At 40.3% G+C, this 19,619-nt stretch overlaps 1 protein-coding gene across 1 annotated transcript; it reads left to right on the top strand.

Annotated features, from left to right (window-relative positions):
• The first annotated feature begins 830 nt into the window (after window positions 1-830).
• On the top strand, window positions 831-18,030 carry LOC146330055 (uncharacterized). The gene is made up of 18 exons (XM_084713183.1): window positions 831-1,179; window positions 2,362-2,520; window positions 3,413-3,531; window positions 3,623-3,797; window positions 5,138-5,250; window positions 5,789-7,070; window positions 8,326-8,450; window positions 10,856-11,099; window positions 11,797-11,924; window positions 12,025-12,121; window positions 12,242-12,364; window positions 12,662-12,834; window positions 13,616-13,713; window positions 15,016-15,143; window positions 15,430-15,610; window positions 15,735-15,879; window positions 17,576-17,652; window positions 17,886-18,030. Exons 1-17 carry the CDS (start codon window positions 831-833, stop codon window positions 17,648-17,650), a joined length of 3,714 nt encoding a protein of 1,237 aa, XP_084569309.1. The 3' UTR covers window positions 17,651-17,652; window positions 17,886-18,030.
• The last annotated feature ends 1,589 nt before the right edge of the window (window positions 18,031-19,619 follow it).

The following is a 19,619-nucleotide window of genomic DNA, read 5'->3' as shown; positions in this document are numbered from 1 at the left end:
AGCCTAATTAATACAACTGTTACATTAACAACAGATGGCCTTTAAAGACAATCATGTTTTTCAAATGCATTAAATTGGACATTATTACAGGCCATATTGGTTGAAAAATATCTGACTGTAAACCTGACTATCTAACTGTAAGTACATTTACTCAGTTACTGTATGTAAGTACAATTTGAATTCTTCTGCACTTCATTTACTTTGTAACTTAAGTTACTAGTTACTCTGCAGATTCAGATTATTAAAACATTAATCAACTGATGGTGTACTGTTATGAATTAAACTACCCAACAGTATATAAAGTAATTTATATGCCCCACATTTACCAGTTGCACAAGTAATTACAGCCCAGCAATACCCTATATTTATATTTTGAAGTCAGCCATTGTGCACTTTTACTTTTGGTAATTTAAGAATATTTTGACGGGAATACTTTCGTACTTTAACTTCTGAATACTAGTTAACTGAATATTGGCCTCACTGTCTGAGGCCATGAGATTTCAGGAGCCAAGGTTACTGTCATGTTGTAAATGTCATGCTGCAGCTTGTTTGTGTGGAGGTAAACCTCTTGAGTAGCCTACAGGGACACAAATGACTTAAAACGAGTTCACATGCTTCAACTGAAATGACTATTCATGAAAAATGGGTATAGTGTCAATCAATCAATTAATCAAAAGGTTACTTGGGTATTTGGTTTAAGGTTATAAGGTTTCTTGTTCAGCCCTTCCAGCTTTTTAATTGGTTCACTCCTGATGACTCTTAATTGATCGCCATCCTGTTCAGGTGACGCCTCTGTGCGCATGTGAGCAAACAGCATCAACAATCCGGAGATGTCTTGCAAACAGATTAGAGAAATAACGTTGTTTATATTTGTGGTAACCGTTTATTTTTGCACGTTTCGACTTTGCCGTTCGGTAAGTTTATTACAGTGGGAAGATGGTTTAACAGCTTACCAGGATCAAGAGTCAAACGCGACCAGGTGGGGACAAGACAACGACGTCCAGCGGGGACACTGGCCCCAGGTTGAACAGGTGATCCTGAGCCCAAATCTGCGCAAAGTCAGTGAACCGACACCTGGTGCAACTGACAATAACTTGTCTTGGATTATTGGTGATATCAGCAAAGGACCAAAACCCTGGGCTTCACACTCTGACGATGGATATCAAGCAGATTATACAGGTAAAAGATAACAGCGTTACTAAAGGGTTGCCAGGTCTGTGTGACAAAACCAGCCAAACAGCCACTTAAAACCAAGGTGCCCATACAAAACACTATACACTGTTTTAAAGTTCAACCGCATTGCTATCATCGCAAAATATATTATAATAGCTAGAAAACACCATAAATGTTGAGTGTGCCAACGTTAAAGGCAGTTTTCCCAGAACAGTTCTGCCACACGTCCTAAAATGACCTTGTGTAATTAAATACAGTATATTATCAGAAATAAAACCCCAACCTTTTGCTTTGTCTTTTCAGTTTCTCTTCTATTTCGCCCTCTTCTTTTCCTCCCTGCCTGCCTGGACCACATACTGTTTCTACCTCATATGCATTTACTACAGTTAATGCAATACCTTATTGTAACTCACCTTATCATGTTACTTCACCATATTTTGATCATCTTCTTACAGTAAATATGTGTGTATGTGCTGATTTGGCCTGGAGTCAGTTTGAGAGTATTTGGGTATAAATGTAGAATTTCATTTAAAATATGGGTCTTTATTCATAGTTGTGATTAATATAATTTGTGTGCAAAATAAGTCACTCTAGTAAGATCTTTTGCAGGTCTGGAGGTCCCCTCTGGACACAACACAATCCAGCTATCTGCGGTTGAGTTACGTATTGTAAAAATTGTATGTATTGTTGTAAATGAGAATTTTCCTTGGTTTTAAATTGTCCCAGTTATATTGTACTTTTTACTCCATAGCTTTAGTTACTTTTCAGATGAAAATATCTCATAACCTTCCTTTCCAGTAAAAAACAAATATCTCAAATCTGATCTTTTTTTTTTTTTTTTGCTAAATTGAGGGATGTGTCTCTTTGTGGATTAAGACAAGCCTCCCACTTCAGTTAAATGAACTATTTTAATGCCTTCTTGGATAAGCTGGAAAATGCATCAATACACAGTTGAAACAGCTGTTTTTGTAAGCTCATGAAAAGTTGACTTTTTCAGAAATAACATGCTTCTCACAGGACAGCCATACTACAAACGTATTAAGATCTAATAGAATATGATGCATGCTGTATATTAAACTACCTAAAATGAGCAAACTCATAAACATCAACAGCAATAAAATGCAACACACACATTAATGCAGCAGTAGTGTTAATCCAGAATATTTATTGGTGTTTTACATCCTTTAGGTTTTGATGGAGTTCAGGGGAATATTTTGGGCCCATCATCAGACTCCAGTCCAGATCTCTTTGAGTGGCTGGCTATGAAGACCTTAGTGCAGTGTGGCGATGATGTGATGACCTTCACTGCGTCTGGAGGAGGATTCATACACCTGTTGGTGGACAGAGGTAAGACATGTGATACTGAGTGAGTGAGTGAGTGAGTGGACTGGTGCTGGTTGATTATATGAGTGTAATTTATGTACAAGGGGCCACCCCACAATATAGTGTCAGGGCAGAAACACAAGACCTTCATTTCATGTAGTGATGACAGTGAATATAACACATATTATCAAAGGTTTGTGCCTTTGTTACCCCTCACGTTTCACCTACTTTTATCTACTGTTTGGAGTTTTCACTTATTTATTGATTTCTCTACTTCGAGGTTTTATCCTGCCTCCGGTGTTTCATCATATACGATAGTGTTTCCCCAGGTCTTGTTTTTAATGAGTGCTGTTTTTTATTTTGGTGCTTTGAGTGCTGCTGTGTGTTTATTGTGTGAAGCACTTTGTGTTACATGTTTTGTATGAAAAGTGCTATATATTTTTAAGTCTGATTTATTACATCCTGGAGAAATTATTTCAGCAGCATAAGGTTTTATTTACATTTACATAAATATTTTATACTAAACTGTGGGATTTGTGGTGTAAACCTATAGTGTACTAGTTATCTTTCTAAAAAATTCAGCTAGAGCTGCAGTGCAAGTAACCCTTTTTTCCATTTTCCACAAATCTGCTTTTCCACCAGTTAATAACTGATCATTTCTTTGTGCTGTGAAATGCCAGAAAATAAAGAAATACCGATCAGTATTTCCAAGAGTGAGAGAGAAGTCCTTGAATTGCGAAAAAAAATACTGAAGAAAATGGGCAAATCAACACATTTTAGAAGCTGGCGAGTATAAGCTTGAGAAATGCTTAAACTATTAATCACTTATCAAAATTGTTAGTTAACTGTCTGTTGCGACTAATCAGCGGATTGTTTCAGAACAGAAAAAAGATGTTCATCATTTTGTCTTCTACAGACGGAGCTTCTCCCATCTCCCTGTTCCAGTTACCTTCATACTGTGGTTACTCAGTGAGGGCGTCATGGAGCGACCTTGAGATGATGGTGCCTTATGATGCATGTTACATTACACAGGAGGTACCAGCAGCACCTGCAGTGTATTTACACCAGTCGTTGTTCTGCCTGCGTTTCCCTGTGATCATCAGCCCCTTATTTGTCTTGCTGTCAGAATGGCAGTTATGTGCTGCCCATGTTGTGGTGGGGTCACCAACTGAAGCTCTCCTGCCCGGTGCAGACGTCCACTCCTCCCCCCTTTTCTGCCCCCTTGGTCTTTTGCTCTCCCTACGGCATGGCAGTGCAGATTTATGGGCAGGAGGAGGATATAGCCATGCTGAGAACCGCTGGTACGTTGGCTTTCTTGGGGGGATTAATGCTGAGTTGTTTCAGAAGCTGATGATTTGTTTTTGATTACAACAACTTTAATGATAGTGTTTTTTTTAGTTGGTGCATCGTACTATATAGCTTAGTATAGTAGAATCCATAATTTCCATAATAGTCTTTTAATTTATCAACAATATTTTTTATGTTTACAAATCCATCTTTATCTGAAGAATATTTAGATTCTAAATTTGTCACAAGTTATTTTTTTTTTTCCTGTAAATTTTGGTTTTAGTGATCTTGGGGGAGTTCACATTCTGCAATTCTTCAGTATATAATTAAATGTGATTATCTTTAGACCAACAACAACAAATAAATGAAAGTTTCAGTATATCCCCACCTGAATTTCTTTCTTGACAGAAGGCAGAATTTAGATATTCATTGTGGAATGTAAAACAGTTGCGCTTTATTCTTTGGATCCCAAATTACCTAATACCTTTTTAGACATTTCTGGAAAAGAAATACAGTATCTAGTCATATAATCAGTGTAGGTAAAAAAGGAATGTCAGGATGCACACCAATGTTAAATTTAAATAAAAACCTATTCAAATAATATGACATAAATATTTTACCTTTTTTATGTGACATTTATTTTTTTTAACGGAGCAGTTATTTTAATGAATTTGCTCCTGAACTTCACAAAAAACATTGAAGTGATCACTGAACCCTTTCCCTGTAATTAGAGCTATTATATATTTCTTTACAGGACATCCAGGGAAATTATGGACTAGTATAGTAATAGTAATAGTAATAGTAATGAGTTACTATTTTATTTTCCAACACAATAGTCCACATGCTGCGACACCCCTGTAGCTCAGCTGGTAGAACGTGCGCCTCATGTACTGAGGCTGGCAGTCCTCTGCAGCAGCCGCCAGTTCACCTCCCGCCCGCGGCCTTTTTGCTGTGTGTCATCCCTCTCTTTTGACCCCGTTTCCTGTCATGTCATCAGCTGTCTCTATCAAAAATAAAGGCGAAAGAAGAAAAAAAAATCTACAAATCTACCAAAAAAAAAAGTCTGCATGCTGTTTCAAAGTCCACACTACCAGGAGTAAAAATCTGCTGGAGATAAACTGACACAGTATTTAATTATTTGTTTTGTTGGCCTAAAAGTAGTCATATTTATATATACTATGTCTAAAAAATGCTGTCATCAGCTGTGAAATGTGCATTTTTTTAACTGTAGATTGTAAACACCCCTAAAGTTAATAAAATCCCTGAATTCCATTAAAAAAAAAGACCTCAGTGGATCTGAACCTTTTATTGACTGAATGAGACTGACTATAAAAACGTGTAATGTGTTTTACAGTGAATGGAGGCTGGCATCCGTTTGTATCTGATGAATGTGCGTACCGTGTCTACTCCAACCCTGGGGAGCTTAACTTCTTCATCTTCTACAGTGCTCTTTGTATCGCTAGTGGAGTAAGTTATTTAAAGGGTACCTTCGCTGTATCTCAACCTGGACCCTATTTTCCCATGTTTTTGTGTCTAAGTGACCAATAGGGACAAAAATATATGAAATATGTCCAGTACTGAGGGAGAACGCTGCAGCTGTCAGCTGTGAAATGGGCTGCGATGATCCTTACGGGCAGTTGTGAACCATCAAAGTATGTCCACTAAAAGTGCTTGATTTTGGCACTGACGGGCTCAGATTGTTATGTGCATGTTTTTTTTAAACGTAGTAAGTTTTAGCAGATGTACTTTGCTGGTGTGCAGTTGTCCCTTGTGCGGTTATCCATAAGGATTACATTGTGGCTTAGTTTCGCTTCTGCTGGCTGCTGTGGTCTCATTCAGTACTGGATAAGTTTGACAATTCTTGTCCCCGGTCACTTTGACACAAAATCATAGGAAAATAGGTCAGGTTGAAAAATACAGGAGTTACCCTTTAACTTGAATGGCTTATTGTTTTAGGCTGCTGGCTTCTTGCAACAATAATATTTTTATGTGATGCTTTTTTCAGGATGGTCCTCAACTCCATCTTGCATTAGATGAACAGAATTACATCCTCTCCTGTCCAGTCCATACTCAGTTTCCATATGTCACCCCTCCTCCCTCATCTCCTGGTGACCCTCAGTATCCATATATCCCAGACCCTGTTAGCCCTGCACCCACCTCCCCTCCTCCTCCTCCACCTCCTCCTCCTCAACCCCCAACCCAGGAGCAGATTGTTCAGCTTCCAGAGTACCCCCAGTACCCCTATCCTGGATTCCAGTTCCCTCAGCTTCCCCAGCTCTACCCTCCTGGCCCACAACCTGCCCGTCCCCCTCAACCCACTCCTGGCAGTCCTCCTGGGCCCCAGCCCCAGAAGCAGCAGTCCTTCAACCCCTCAGGGCCTGCCAAGTTGCCCCACTTGTCTGGAAATGACCCAAAACATCCTCCATCTTCGCCAAATCTTAACCAAGTGCAGGATAATTCTCTGCATCAAGTTTCTGAATTTCCTGTTGGTCAATACCCATCTGATATGTATTATGTGCCATACTACTACCCTGCTGCTCCTCCAGCTACCCAGCCAATCACACCTCCTGTCGGCCATTATCACCCTCAGTATTACCATCAGATACCTTACAATCCTGCAGCCACTGCAGCACCAGTGACCCAAGCACCCGCTCCTCTCCCTCCCAGCCCTCCATCTTCTCCTTCAGCTCCACCAAAACAACCTGTGGATTCACAGTACCCATTTTATCTACACTCTTCTTTGTATCATTATGGACAGTTTCTCTACCCAAAACATGGTCTTGAGCCTCTCACAATTGTTCCGCCTTCCCCTCCTCCACCACCCACCACCACAATGACCACCATGATGATGGTTCCCAAACAACCTGGCAGTCCCAGCTATCCCTTTAGCCAATTTTACCCCCAAACACCCATTTACTTCCCACCACCCACTCCTCCACCTCCTGCCAAAGAGAAACCTCAGGATCCTCAGAAGCCAGCGGCTTCACAAGCCACATGCCCCCCCTACACCCACACCATCTGTGGCTACTACCCTTATCCCTACCATCCCTTTTACTACCCACTACCTTACCCTCCTGTGCCCCAGTATCTACAGACTCCACCACCAATGACCACAATGCCTCCCACCACCACAACCCCCACAACTACAACTACAACTCCTAGCACCACAAGTTCTACAGCGTCTACGTCAACTATGCCCACTCCACAAGTTCCCCAGCTGCAGTGCCTGATGGGGAGGATGATTGCTTTCTTGCCTTTTGCTCACCCAGACTCCATCCAGGTCAAAGGTTAGTGTTTGTGTAAACACAAGAGCTCTTTGTGTTTGGCTTTTGAGAGACAGTTGTGGAAAAATCTTTTTCGATGCCATCCCTAGAGCAGCTTGGCTCTAGGTATGGCAATGTCACTCTCTCTATTGGTCGGTTGGGCCACCACTTTTGCTCAGAGTGAAATAACTCAACATCTATTTGATGGTTTGCCACAAAATTTGGTACAGATATTCAGAGTTTTCAGACAGTTTTTCCTAATGACTTTGGTGACCCCATCACTTCTCCTGTATCTCCAACATGAGGTTGAAACTTTTGGCTTTGAGTGAAAAATCACATAACTGTTGGATTGATTGCCATGAAATTTGTTCAGGATTAATTGCAGCAACTTTGTTACTGCTGTCGTCAGGAGTAACAGTTCAGTTTTTGAAATACTTTGGTTTATGATCAGTCTCAGCTGTACATGGTTTTGTATCACGTCTGTGGTGTGGTTTTTGACTGATTGTATTGACTTGATCAGATTTAGTTGATTTGGTCCTCTTTCCTTGCCTTTTTTTTTGCTTCTTCCATTGGTAAGCACACTGGATAGGTTCTTTTTTATCTGTCTTTATTATTGCAAGTCAGCATGTGTTTTTTTATTTTGAAAATGACAGGATTCTCTATGCTGTTTCTGTATCTGACATCCTACCTGCTTGATCTGCTCTGATTAGTTTGATGCAGCATCCGTCAAAAAAAGACTTGGTGTGTATTTGAAGCGGAGAGCCACAAATACCAAGTTTGGCAGAAAATCCAAAATTTTCTCTGGGATTTTATTGTTTAACACGAGATTGTAGTCTGATCTTGTGCAATGTAGAATTAATTATTTAACAAATTTCTTGTGTGGTTGATAATAATAATAATAAAGGTAAATATGGCACTTATCAAAATGACCAGTTACAAAGTGATTTACAAGGCAGACATAAAAAAGAACTAAGGATCATGGAAAAGTAGTGGAATCTTTTCTGCCTGAGCTTCCTCAGCAGTCAAGAATGTATATGCAATTTCTTCAGCCATAGCTCTCCGAATATTGACAAGCATCTTGAAGTAAAAGTGCCTCTATCTCTATAGATTACATGTAGCTGATCCCAAGTGAGAACCCATACTGGCATCTAAAATCTGGTAGCTTGCTCAGACACCCCATCAGTGTTCCTGGGTCAGCTTTTACATCTAAAATGAAAGGATATTTAATTTATTTTGTTACAGATATCAAATATCTAACAATCATTGTTTCTACCATCAGACCAAACACAGACATGGATACACCTCTCCAGTGTGTCCACACTGTGTGGGTACATGATACAGATGGCTGAGGACTCTGGGGTAATCCTTCACTCTCCTCTGCCTGCCTGCCACAGTGTGCCACGGGTGAGATCCTTCATAATGATACCTCTTCATGCCTGCAAATGTGTCATCTTTTTGTAATTGCTTTTACTTTTAATCATGTCCCTAATTTAAAGACATAAGATTGTGTTACTTTGATGTAGCTTAATTATCTGATGACTGGTTGAACTTGTCGGAAAACTAATTTAAAACATAATCTTTAATTTAAAATCCACATGAAATGGCGTTGTGGGAGGTTTTTAAATCAAGATATACTTTAACATAAACACTCTCTAAATAGTGTCGAAATGGCCACAGTCAGCCCATCATCAACCAGCAATTGCCGCTGAATATCCCCACCCACCCTACCTCCAAGCGGCGAGTTCCCTATGTTACGTACACTACATACATTTGAGATGTCCAATATATAAAACAAACTCAAGAAATCAAATGTTCTTATACATATTTTCCTTGTTAAACAGAAAGATACAATTGTTCACCTTCTGAGTCCAAGTTATCTCCCTTTTAGTGAACTGAGATGAGCTGAATTGCCTCATTAACTGACCCTTTGTGAAGCGCTGCCTCTAAACAGCAACTGTCCAGTTATATATCAGCAGCTGTATCCAGGGCACTGTGGGCTTGTTAAGCTTTGCATTTCTCTACATGTTGAAGCAGCGCGCATTAGGTTCTGAGAAGATACTCGGACGGTGGTAGTCTCCCATAAACATGAAACAGAGGAGCACACATGTGAGGACTCGATAAAACTTTGTCTTTATCTGCTCTAACATAAGCAGCGAGCCTTAGTATGTCCGGCTAACTGAGGCTAGTTTGCTTGTTACAGTAACTTTACCTCCAGCCAAACTTGTTAGTTACCACTACATTTTATCAGACAAAATCCACAATCGTTAGCTAGAAATGAGAAGCTGCTTTTGTTTACCTCTCTGTGGAGCCAAACACCTTTTGTTTCAACAATTACTCCCAATTTATCACAGTAAACTGCAGTGCAGGAATGGAAAGCTTGACAGGCATAGCAACAGTAACTAAGGAGGGCGGTGCTTAGCGAAGGGTCAGTTCCATAAAATACACTTCGTTCAAACAAGACTCATCACTGTTAGACGATACACTCATCCTATTGCCCACCCTTATTTCAGAGTGGTCACAGTTTCTTGGACATCAAGAAGTCATAGTAGCAGCTGTGTAAGTCAAGTCAAATTTTATTTTTATATAGCCTAAAATTAGAAGTTACAATTTGCCTCGGGGGATTTGGTAATGTACAATGTATGACGCCCTCTGTCCTTAGATTAGAGATGATTTAGTTAAGGAAAAACTTCCCCAAAATGTTTAAACATGGAAAAAATTGAAGAAACGTCAAGAAGAGCCAAAGAGGAGGGATTCCCCTCCCAGCATGGACAGATGGATGTACAGAGCAGATCCACAAAATTACAATAAATATTTTGACGACAAAATTTCTGACACATGTAGATTATAGAATGTATATTAATAAAGTGAATCCAGGAGGATGTTGACCAGCTTCAGGTGTTGCCGGTGGGACCTGAGCCTTATGACCACCTCACCACCATGGGGAACGGGAAGAGGACGCAAAGAAAGAACGAAACCGAGAGACAGTTAGAGAGGGGAAGACAGACTCACACGGCTTGAGGGAACAGATACCGAAGCAGAGGATTAGAGAAATACAGCAGTTATCAGAAAGTTTACAGGTTTAGTCTTGTCGACAGGACAAATATGGCCTATAAGTACTGGGGTTAAAAGTTTAATTGAGACTGACCCACTGAAAAGATAATGTTAACAGGTGCGGGGCCTGAACAAATCAAAGAATAAGCACTAATTGAAATTTGAGGCGAACAAATGAGTTCAAAAACTCTTGGCATGGAAAGAAACAGAATCCAATACACTAAAAATTATTTGTCACTGTTAATGATGGTTCAGTCCTTAAAATTTTAGTATCTGAGAAGTTTGCTCCATACAAAAATCATCATACAGGCATTAAATTAAATTAGTATGACATGATATGACAGTATGACATGATATATACACATATGGATGGACGAAATGCCAAAAATGCCATTGTGCAGTCTAAAAAGTGACACCACAATGTACAAAATAATCTTGGATTGCTGACGCTGGCAGTTTGTCCCACTTGGACTGTCACTACAGCGATTTATGACACCAGTCCTGTGTGCATATAGAACACAGTCAGCAGCCCATTTTTGTACGATTAATCCCATATGGACTGTATGCACTATTTGCTCTGCATGCATCTGTACTGGGAGGAGTTTTTTTTTATGTCCTGTGCAGCCCAACTGGTAAAAACCCTTTTTTTGTGTGTGTGTGAGAGAGAGAGTTGAGCTCAGACTATTTTTATTAATGCCAGAGCTGGAAACCATGCGTGGTGGTTCATTCTGACTTTATTGATCTCTCACTCTCCTTAGACTCCCACGACCATTTCCTTACCTGTGAGGTTTTGGGACACTTCCAGGTTGCAGTACAGGACTCTGGACCTACAATGCCCCTATCAAACTACCCCTGAACCAGTTACACCATCAGTGTCTCCTACCCCAGCAAGCAGCACCACCACGGTGGGCAAAGTTGTCCCAAAGCCTAAAGTCTTCTGCTCCTCCCATCAGATGAGTGTGGAGCTCCCCTCTGGTCCCATCTCTGGAATTGTTGTTAAAGGTGTGTGTATGTTGGTGTATATATCAAAGGGACAGTATTAGAGAAACTTGAAGCTTAACTGCTTGATGACCATGTTAATTAGTTAGTTAGGACCTGGTTTAAGAAAAAAGCCATTACAGATGAACAGCTCCTAAACTAATCCTAACTTTAGTCAGATTTTATGTCTTTGTGCCTAAACCTAACCAAACTGGGACCAAAAATTAAAAATAATAAGTTAACTGAATCTAAAGAAATTTAACAGGGACATTTAGCTCCACACAAAGTACTTGGACAGGTTTAGGCAAGTCAGCAAAATTGCCAAATAATAGACATAAAGTTGATAAACAATGTTAGATTGAGGATTTAGGATTTCCTAGTCTGAAATGAGATGGGATGAAATGAGATTCCTGACATTAGGGTTTACTTCTGAAATATCTAATTTGAACATTTGGAAAACTCTTCCCATCTTAACTTAAAACGTAAGATAGGAAGTTTCAGTAATAAGGCTCCACATGCATATGGTTGCCATCCGCTCTGCATTAGTTGAATTGTGGTTGTAATAGAATTGGGGGTTGGGGAAAAGGTAGGCTGGTTGTTTTTCTGTTTTGACTGGGCAGCATTTAAACTCTGTGCCATGTCATTCTGAGAGCTATAATTGTGCCATTTAAAGTCCACACAAAAATAACTTATTGTATGTTTCCCCATGTACTTTTTTCAGACATCAAAGGGAATCAGATGAACCTCCAATATGCCCCAAAGCACTGTGGGTATTCTGCAAGAAAAGGCAAAGATGGCAAAATCCACTTGAGTCTCCAGTTACACTCCCGCTGCCACATGAGTGTGCAGGCAAGTATTGACTCAGATTTCACACTGAGCACATGACCTTTTGTATAATTGACCATTTTCTTTACCCATTAACTCTCATATAAACATTTCTCTCTAAAAGGGTAAAATGTACATCATCACTGTTGTCTACGTGACAGTAAACGGGAGACAGGAGGCTCAGTTATTCTGTCCAGTTCTCATCCCGGGGTCTGGACAAGGTAGATGGATTTTATGTTTACACCTCTGAAAGGCTATTCAGTTTGCCAGAGGGTGTTTTCTCCTGGCCATTCAGAGTTATTTTAACTGTGCGGGCTGACATTTGTCGTGCTGTCCCTTAGAGTGCAACCTTCCCAGCGAACAGCGTCTCCCCTGCGGACGTGGCTCTGTCTCCCAGTCACAGTGCCTCTCCATGGGCTGCTGCTTCAGCAAGCAACCCCCCGCCTGCTACTACCCCATGGATGGTGAGCTGCAGTTTGTGTCCCCCGCTGGCATTTTCACGCCACTTAGCTGAGTACAGTTGAGCCGTTTTGGGTACGGAAATGTAAGCGCCGCCGCTGTTGGATGTGTGAGCAGGCATATTCAGGGCCCGTGTAGCATGATTCAAGCTGGCAGTGACACAGAATGTGAAAAGGGTATAAGATACCTTGGGTCTCATTATCAATTGCCTCCTGAGATTTCTGACCTTTTGTTCATCTGACCTTCACATGACTGTGCATCTGTATGTGTGTGCATGTTTGTGTGTTTTTGTCCTCCTCCAGAGTGCACTATTGACCGCCACTTTGTCTTCTCCGTGCCTGCCTCCCTCACTGAGCCCCCTCTTTCCCCTGCCCTGCTTGTCGCTGCCAATAACTCCACCTGCAAACCGGAGAGAGTGACCTCTGACTACGCCCTGTTCAAGATCCCGATGGATCAATGTGGGACTCGCAGAGTAGTAAGCATTAATGAATGAAAACATTTCCCAAAATATCTTATTATTTAAAAAATTGAGTAAGACCCTGAGTAAAAATTGCACATTTGAACCATCAGTTTCAGTCAATGGAGTGTTGATTTGAAGCCTCTGATATCATTTAGGTATTTTTACTATTTCAAGCTGAATTTCAGAAATTTTCAAGTTGTAAAGCTGCTCATTAAACATCAACAAGAATCAAGTTAGGATGCAAACTAATGTTACTTGCTGTGGATTGAAGCAACAGTAGGCCAACACCTCCTGTGTTCCATGAGGTGAAATGAATGTTTGTGTCAAAGTGTCTGGAGCGATATAACAACATCAGTTCCTTGATGAGTCTGCTCAAAGAGGCAGATGAAGCAGGAGCAGAGAGGTTTTGTTGTTCCTGTTCAATTGAAACAACTGATGTGAATTTTTTATGATTGATTCATGGAATGAATTGCATGAATTAATAAATTTCCAAGCATTCTCGCACTCGGTATAATGAAGCTGTACAAAAACTTAAATGACGATTATTGCACTAAGACCATAAATAACATAGTTAAATGGCTATTGTGGATTTGGGTTTCCAGTGGCTTTTTGAGGAGTCACCTTTTGATATTCTGTTCTTATAGTCAACAAATCCCACATAAAGAACAAAATAATCAATGAACTGATCCTGCAAGTATTGCCTGTGTAGCCTTACTGCAGCAACCACAATTCCTGGATCATTTGGTATTTACTGGTGTCCATAAACTAAATTGTATGTCTGAATCTATCCTGACAGATGGTGGGGAAAATGATGATCTACATTGTGGAGGTCATCAACAAAGTTCAGGCAATCAGCCTCAACTATGGCACCATAACAAGGGATTCTCCTGTCAGGTCAGAGTTTGTTTCTTTTTATCATCAGAGAGGATTAAGCGTTTCATTTTGAAACACTGAATGAGGCTTTTTAACTATTAGTTTATCTTTTGTTAACTCAGATAATCTCTTTAGTTATATTAGTTACACCTGCAATAATTGATATAGTAAACTTATTAGCAAGCAGTTGCAGAACAACAACAACATTCGTTTGGATTCGTTTCTGTGGCCACATCCTGAGTCCAATATTCACTCTGCTTTAGCTCTGTTTTTGGTCACTACCAGCTCATATTAAGGCCTTTTTCCCCTGAAAGTGGCTGAATACGACAGCTGCTGCAGCTTTTAACATTAAACAATGAGCTGAAACTCACTATAAAATGACAGATTCAGGTCTATCACTGTAAGATCCATTTTGACATTGTCACATTGTTTTCACATTCTCATGTCATACATTGTTATAAGATAAAATATGACAGCCGATGTATAGCTACTATGAGTTTCACTCATACCAGTATACCTTATACAAAAGACCAGCCAGACAAGTCACTCCCAAAACACTCGGTTAAATTATAACAGGGAAATAAGGTGTAGTTTGACAAAAATGGTCAAGAATGGACTTTCCTGCTGAAAGTTTATAAGTGTTTAGTTGGAAATAAAACATGCAAACTAGCATGTGCTTCTCCATTCCTCCTGTATACCCATTATAAAACTCAATAATAAAATAAATGACTGTGTGCGATTGATTTTTTACTTCATTGAAGCATAAAGGTCCAGTGTATAAGATTTAAGGGGATTTACTGGCAGAATGTGACAGAAATTGATTAGAAAATTAAAATAAAAATTGTTGTGCTTTTGTTACCTTAAAATGAGCTGTTTATATCTCCAGAGGGCACACATCCTGTTGTGCAGAAACTGCCATAAGCCCAGAACAGACCAACCAAACACTGGCTCTAGATACAGGCTTTCATGTTTTTCAGGAGTTTCATAGCCACTGTAGGTTGTCCTACACTCTTGGAAGGGGAGGATGAGGCAAAGTGGTTGCTACCCACAAGTTCACCACTACACGCTACTAAATCGTAGAAACTGGTCCTTTAACCCTCAGTGCCTATCTGATGGAGCGTCCAATGGTCTAACCATGTGATCACAGTGTTCTGGGTTTGATACCAGCTTGGGGACCTTCAATGCAAGTCATCTGTTACCTCTCCCCTTGCACTTCATGTCCACTCTCAGATCCAACTGTCAAACAAAGGCAGGAATTCAGAAAATAGAAATAAAAGCATACTGTATAGATTTACAACACCATTTTTTCTGTCTCATTCTCAGGTTGTTTGTGGAGTGCAGGTATCTGCCAAACACTGTTCTGAGCGTGAGCTACATGGTTAAAACTCCCACTCTTGGACCTGCAGTCCAGACCCAGGGGGTGTTCGGAGTCCAGCTCAGGATCGCCAAAGGTAGATGGTCCTCATTCTAGTACTGACAACAGCTTTGCATAAATAATTATAATTAAATTAAATTATAAATTATAATTTTGTTCTGTCTTTCTGCCAGTCAAGATGGATGGAAACTTGGATTTTAAAATTAAAAAAAAAAATCCTATCATATCCATTATTTTATCACCATATGAATGCTTCAAACATTTCATGATCAACTGTAGAACTACTGCCTAGCTCTGAGTGGGCTGAAATGTGGTTCAAGAAATAACATAATTTTATTGCAACCCACCTTTTCTCAACCCAGATGCCCAGTACAGCAGCTACTACCCTCAGTATCACCAGCCCCTGCAGATGCTGCTGGGGAAACCCCTCTACCTAGAAGTGCGGCTGCTCAACGCCCCAGATCCCAATTTGGTGCTGCTGGTGCACTTCTGTGTGGCCTACCCACGCTCTGGAAAAGCTGTGTGGCTGCTGCTCTACAACGGGTACGCTCCCAAACATCTCCTGTGTGAAGAGAACATCAGAGCAAAGATTCACTACACATAAAGAAGTGATCTCCATTAAATTAGTACATTCTAATTTGCTGACTAATTTAATGTTACTCCCTAGATGTCCCAACCCCTTAGACCCAGCCCCACAGCAGGCTGTGGTGTTTGATCCTCAGCCACCCTCTCCAAAGTCTCAGACCCGCCGCTTCACCATCAGCACCTTCCAGTTCCTTCCTGATGGTGAGTTCAAGGACCCAGATGAAGAGGTAAGGAGAAGCAGACACTCAAGAGTTTTATTGATGGGTGAAGTTGGGAGGATATTGTACAGTCCCTCCAGAAAATTGTGACATTGCAATCACAGCGACTTTTCTGCAAATTTGACCAATCGCTGGGGCGTTCTGTGAGTTCCACCAATCATAACAGCCTCTAAACAAACATAATACATGTGTCTCAATGAAGTGACTCAATGTTTTATTATTTATCATGTTTTTGTATTTGTTTTCTATTTTGTCACGGGTACTGAGAAGAACACAAGGTTTGTCAATGCTCTGAACTTTCATAATATTGTGATTGCTGTTTTGACTTTTGTCACTTTGACTTTTGACTTTTGAGTTTGAGCTGCAATAAGATTTTCTTTCTTTCTTTCTTTCTTTCTTTCTTTCTTTCTTTCTTTCTTTCTTTCTTTCTTTCACAGATGCACTTTTATTTCACTTTCAATTACAAGTAGACTATTTGGTCTGATTTTTTTTTGTGATCCTGAGCCTTTTTGGTAAGGTTACTTAGAACACTCAGAACAGAATGCAGTTTTATTCTCCATAGAACAAGAGACATTTGATTTTTAATGAGTTATACAAAAAACAACTACAAAAAAGCACATTTTTTTGCAGTTTTCCTTTTGCTTTTGTAACATCTTTGTCACAAAGCCGCTGGAAAACGCTGGTTTGGTAAATAGCAGAAAGCAGCATGGAGGCCAGTGACAATGGTGTGTCCACCCAGATCTTTCCATAACTGCTAATTAGAGCTGGAGCTGATAAATACTTGTGACAAATGCAGAATCATTGATCAATGAATCCCAATTGTACCCTTTTCCACTGAACATATAAAAGCCAGATGACAGAGGGTGGCAGTGGGTTTTTTTTCGGTGTAAAAGGAGCTTGAGTTTAGCTTGGTTTTAATGTTAGCCTGGCATCCAAAGGTAAAAAGTCAGCCTACCAGCACCTCTAAACCTAAAAAAGTGAATGTTATATCTTTGTTTTTTCGATGAATTAAACAGATGAAGTGTAAAAATGACAAGTTATGGTTTTATGGGTTATGGATTGCTTTTAGGAGGATTTTAGTTACCTTTCGACAGAGCCAGGCGGGCTGTTTCTCCCCTGATCCTACTTTTTGCTAAGCTTAGCTATTTGGCTGCTGACACCAGCTTTGTATTTTAATGATGAGCGGTATCAAACTTCCCATTTAACTTTTGGCGAGGAAAAATAACCATATATTCCTAAATGTTTGACTGTTGCTTTAAGCAAGTTTCTCCAGCAATTTTTATGTGTTGTAGCAAGGGAGAGAAAGAATGTAAGATGTACAGCTGTCTGCTTTGAGTGCCCGTGAATCAGGCCCCTGGGATTCAGTGTAGTCTTATCTTAAAGTGGCAGTTGGCATTAGACCTTTTCATTCAGAGTGTCTTTGTAAATTTGTAAAAGTATATGGGGCTGTTGTCCCAAAAATTCACGCAGGTTGTCTCTTTTTATTCAGCACTGGCATAAAGTCCATGGAAAACGAAACCATTGACAGCTGTATCTCTAAATCTCTTAAGTCAGCATTCATTACAAGGAGATGTGGAGAGGCCATTTTGTAAACTGCAAAGTCTGGCCAAATCTCAATTTGCAGCAGCTGTTTGTCATATTACGCTGCACACTCTGGAGACTGGACACTATATCAAATCCTGCTCTGCTGTTGCCTCCCTCTCAGATCTACTTCATGTGTTCAACTGAAATCTGCTCGCCACGTGATGGGCCTTGTGTCGAGGGATGCTTTGGCCAGTGACGGTAAGGCAAATTAGCGCTCTGTCCTCAAATCACCCACCACACCCTTATGAACTCTGAGAGTTGGCATGGAAAAACACCCATGAATGAATGAGCCTCATTACAACAACACTCCTGACTGAAAACAGCCCGAGAGCCAATAGTGGCTGCAGTTCCACATGACAGCAGGACAATGATTTAGTAATGAGGAGAGTTTTGAATTATTTATTAAGACTGATCCATTTCCTGTTTTTCAGTTACAACATAAAAGACGCTTGAAGTTGGTGGAGATGAGGATGATCTGGTAGGCCCTTAATGTGTTAAGCTCATGTAAAAATACGCCAAAGTTATGTTCTTATACTGACCATATCTCCTCCTTTTCAGGCCTCAGACGTCACTCACTCATCCATCAATAAAAGCTCTTAAAGGACACTGAGGGAGTGTGTGTTTTTGTTCCTAAGGCTTGCAGCCACTAGATTTTACAGCAGGAAGAGGCACTCCATCAAAAGGTGGGAGGCAGAATTGTTTACATGACCATTTGGCCCTGTAGACTGAGCATGATTGAGACTCAGACTGGCTTGCTTTGTAGGTTTACAGCAATAAAGTTTTACATGTTTGAGATAACTGGAGGTTTTACATACTGAATAACCAGTGTTCTGACAGAGGGGGATGATATACAGCACATCAGTATGGGGATTGTGTTTGAACAGTAGCTTCAGAATATTTCCCCTGAAGCTTGATTGTACATGGCCAGATTAATTTGGCTGAAGAGCCCTGAGAGAAAAAAAAGAGCTGCTGTGCCCCTATTAACCCCCACTGTGTAGTGTGTACAGTATATTCCTTTGTTGGAATATTACATAGCCCTAGGGTTACTGTGTGGTAATTCGATTAAACACATTAATTTATGATTATGCACTGTATATACACAAAAATCAGATGAAATGACATAGGGTCTCTCTCTCTTCACCATGAGGGCTGAAGATCAGGTAATAAAACAAGATCAGCTGCAAAGGCTCCTATTATGTCTAAATTTAAGTCCACCAAATAAAATTTAAATTAATCAAATTACTACAAACTCACTCGACAGTGAACCGGGGGCTTTTGGTGCTCTGGGGCAGTTAATGACTTTGACTGGTTGGTAATTCTGCCATACGTAACCTACATCAGCTTCAGTGTATTTCTAGTGTACTTCATCCAAAGAGACTCTACACATTTGACAGCTCTCATGCTTTCTCTTCTTGAAACAGGAGATCTGTCTCCTCGCTTTGAAAATCTTTTCTCTTTGTTTCCTCCTGGTAAATCCGCCGTCATGCTGCCACCACTTGCGGTGCTGGTGCACCTGCCTCTTAAAGGCAATAAGGGACAACTTTCTGATTGGTTTACTGCATGTTTGGCCTAAACTTGCCTGTGAATTAATGAGGGCACTTGGGTACACCTGATAGGTGTATCCTGCTTTGTGCTGGCAGTGCAAGGGGCTGGGCAGGGCAAAATACCACTTGTGCCCCTGACGCAAGATGGCAAGGGTGGATTTGAACACACCTTGAATAAATTAAATCCATTGCGCCTTGTGCTTTCCACTTGCGCTTTAGATCAGTGTAAGATGGGGCCCTATGTCTTCATCAGGAGCAGTGACTTTCTGAAGTCACATAAACCACAACTTGTCAATTTACACGTCTGTTTTTGTACAAGTTAAGCAAGATGTGTGTTAATTAGTCAGTGTTCGAGGTGGTAGTCAGTGTTTGAGGTGGTGGTGGATTTTGCTATCTTTTCTCAACAAGGAAGCAAATAAGTGTATTTGTGAAAATGTGGAAGTATTGCTTTGTTTTCTTCTAACAATAACTTCTAATAGAGGATAGTGGCCCCTTAAGGCTTATCTTAGCTTAGCATAAAGACTGGTCTGCCGCTGTCTTAGTTAAAGTTAAAAAATCTGCCTACCAGCACCTCTAAAAGTCACCATTTAACATGTTGTACCTTATTTAATGTGTACAAAA

The sequence above is a fragment of the Lutjanus erythropterus genome, chromosome 3 (assembly GCF_056507025.1).
Source record: "Lutjanus erythropterus isolate fLutEry1 chromosome 3, fLutEry1.hap2, whole genome shotgun sequence".
Classification (NCBI taxonomy): domain Eukaryota; kingdom Metazoa; phylum Chordata; class Actinopteri; order Lutjaniformes; family Lutjanidae; genus Lutjanus; species Lutjanus erythropterus.
This window is presented reverse-complemented; position numbering and strand designations above follow the sequence as displayed.

Bases quoted from the DNA above. Each gene is read 5' to 3' on its own strand.
- LOC146330055 (XM_084713183.1), top strand. From the start codon at position 831: ATGTCTTGCAAACAGATTAGAGAAATAACGTTGTTTATATTTGTGGTA. The intron at 11,100-11,796 runs GTGTGTGTATGT...TACTTTTTTCAG, and splicing joins CTCTGGAATTGTTGTTAAAG to ACATCAAAGGGAATCAGATG. The intron at 12,122-12,241 runs GTAGATGGATTT...GCTGTCCCTTAG, and splicing joins CATCCCGGGGTCTGGACAAG to AGTGCAACCTTCCCAGCGAA.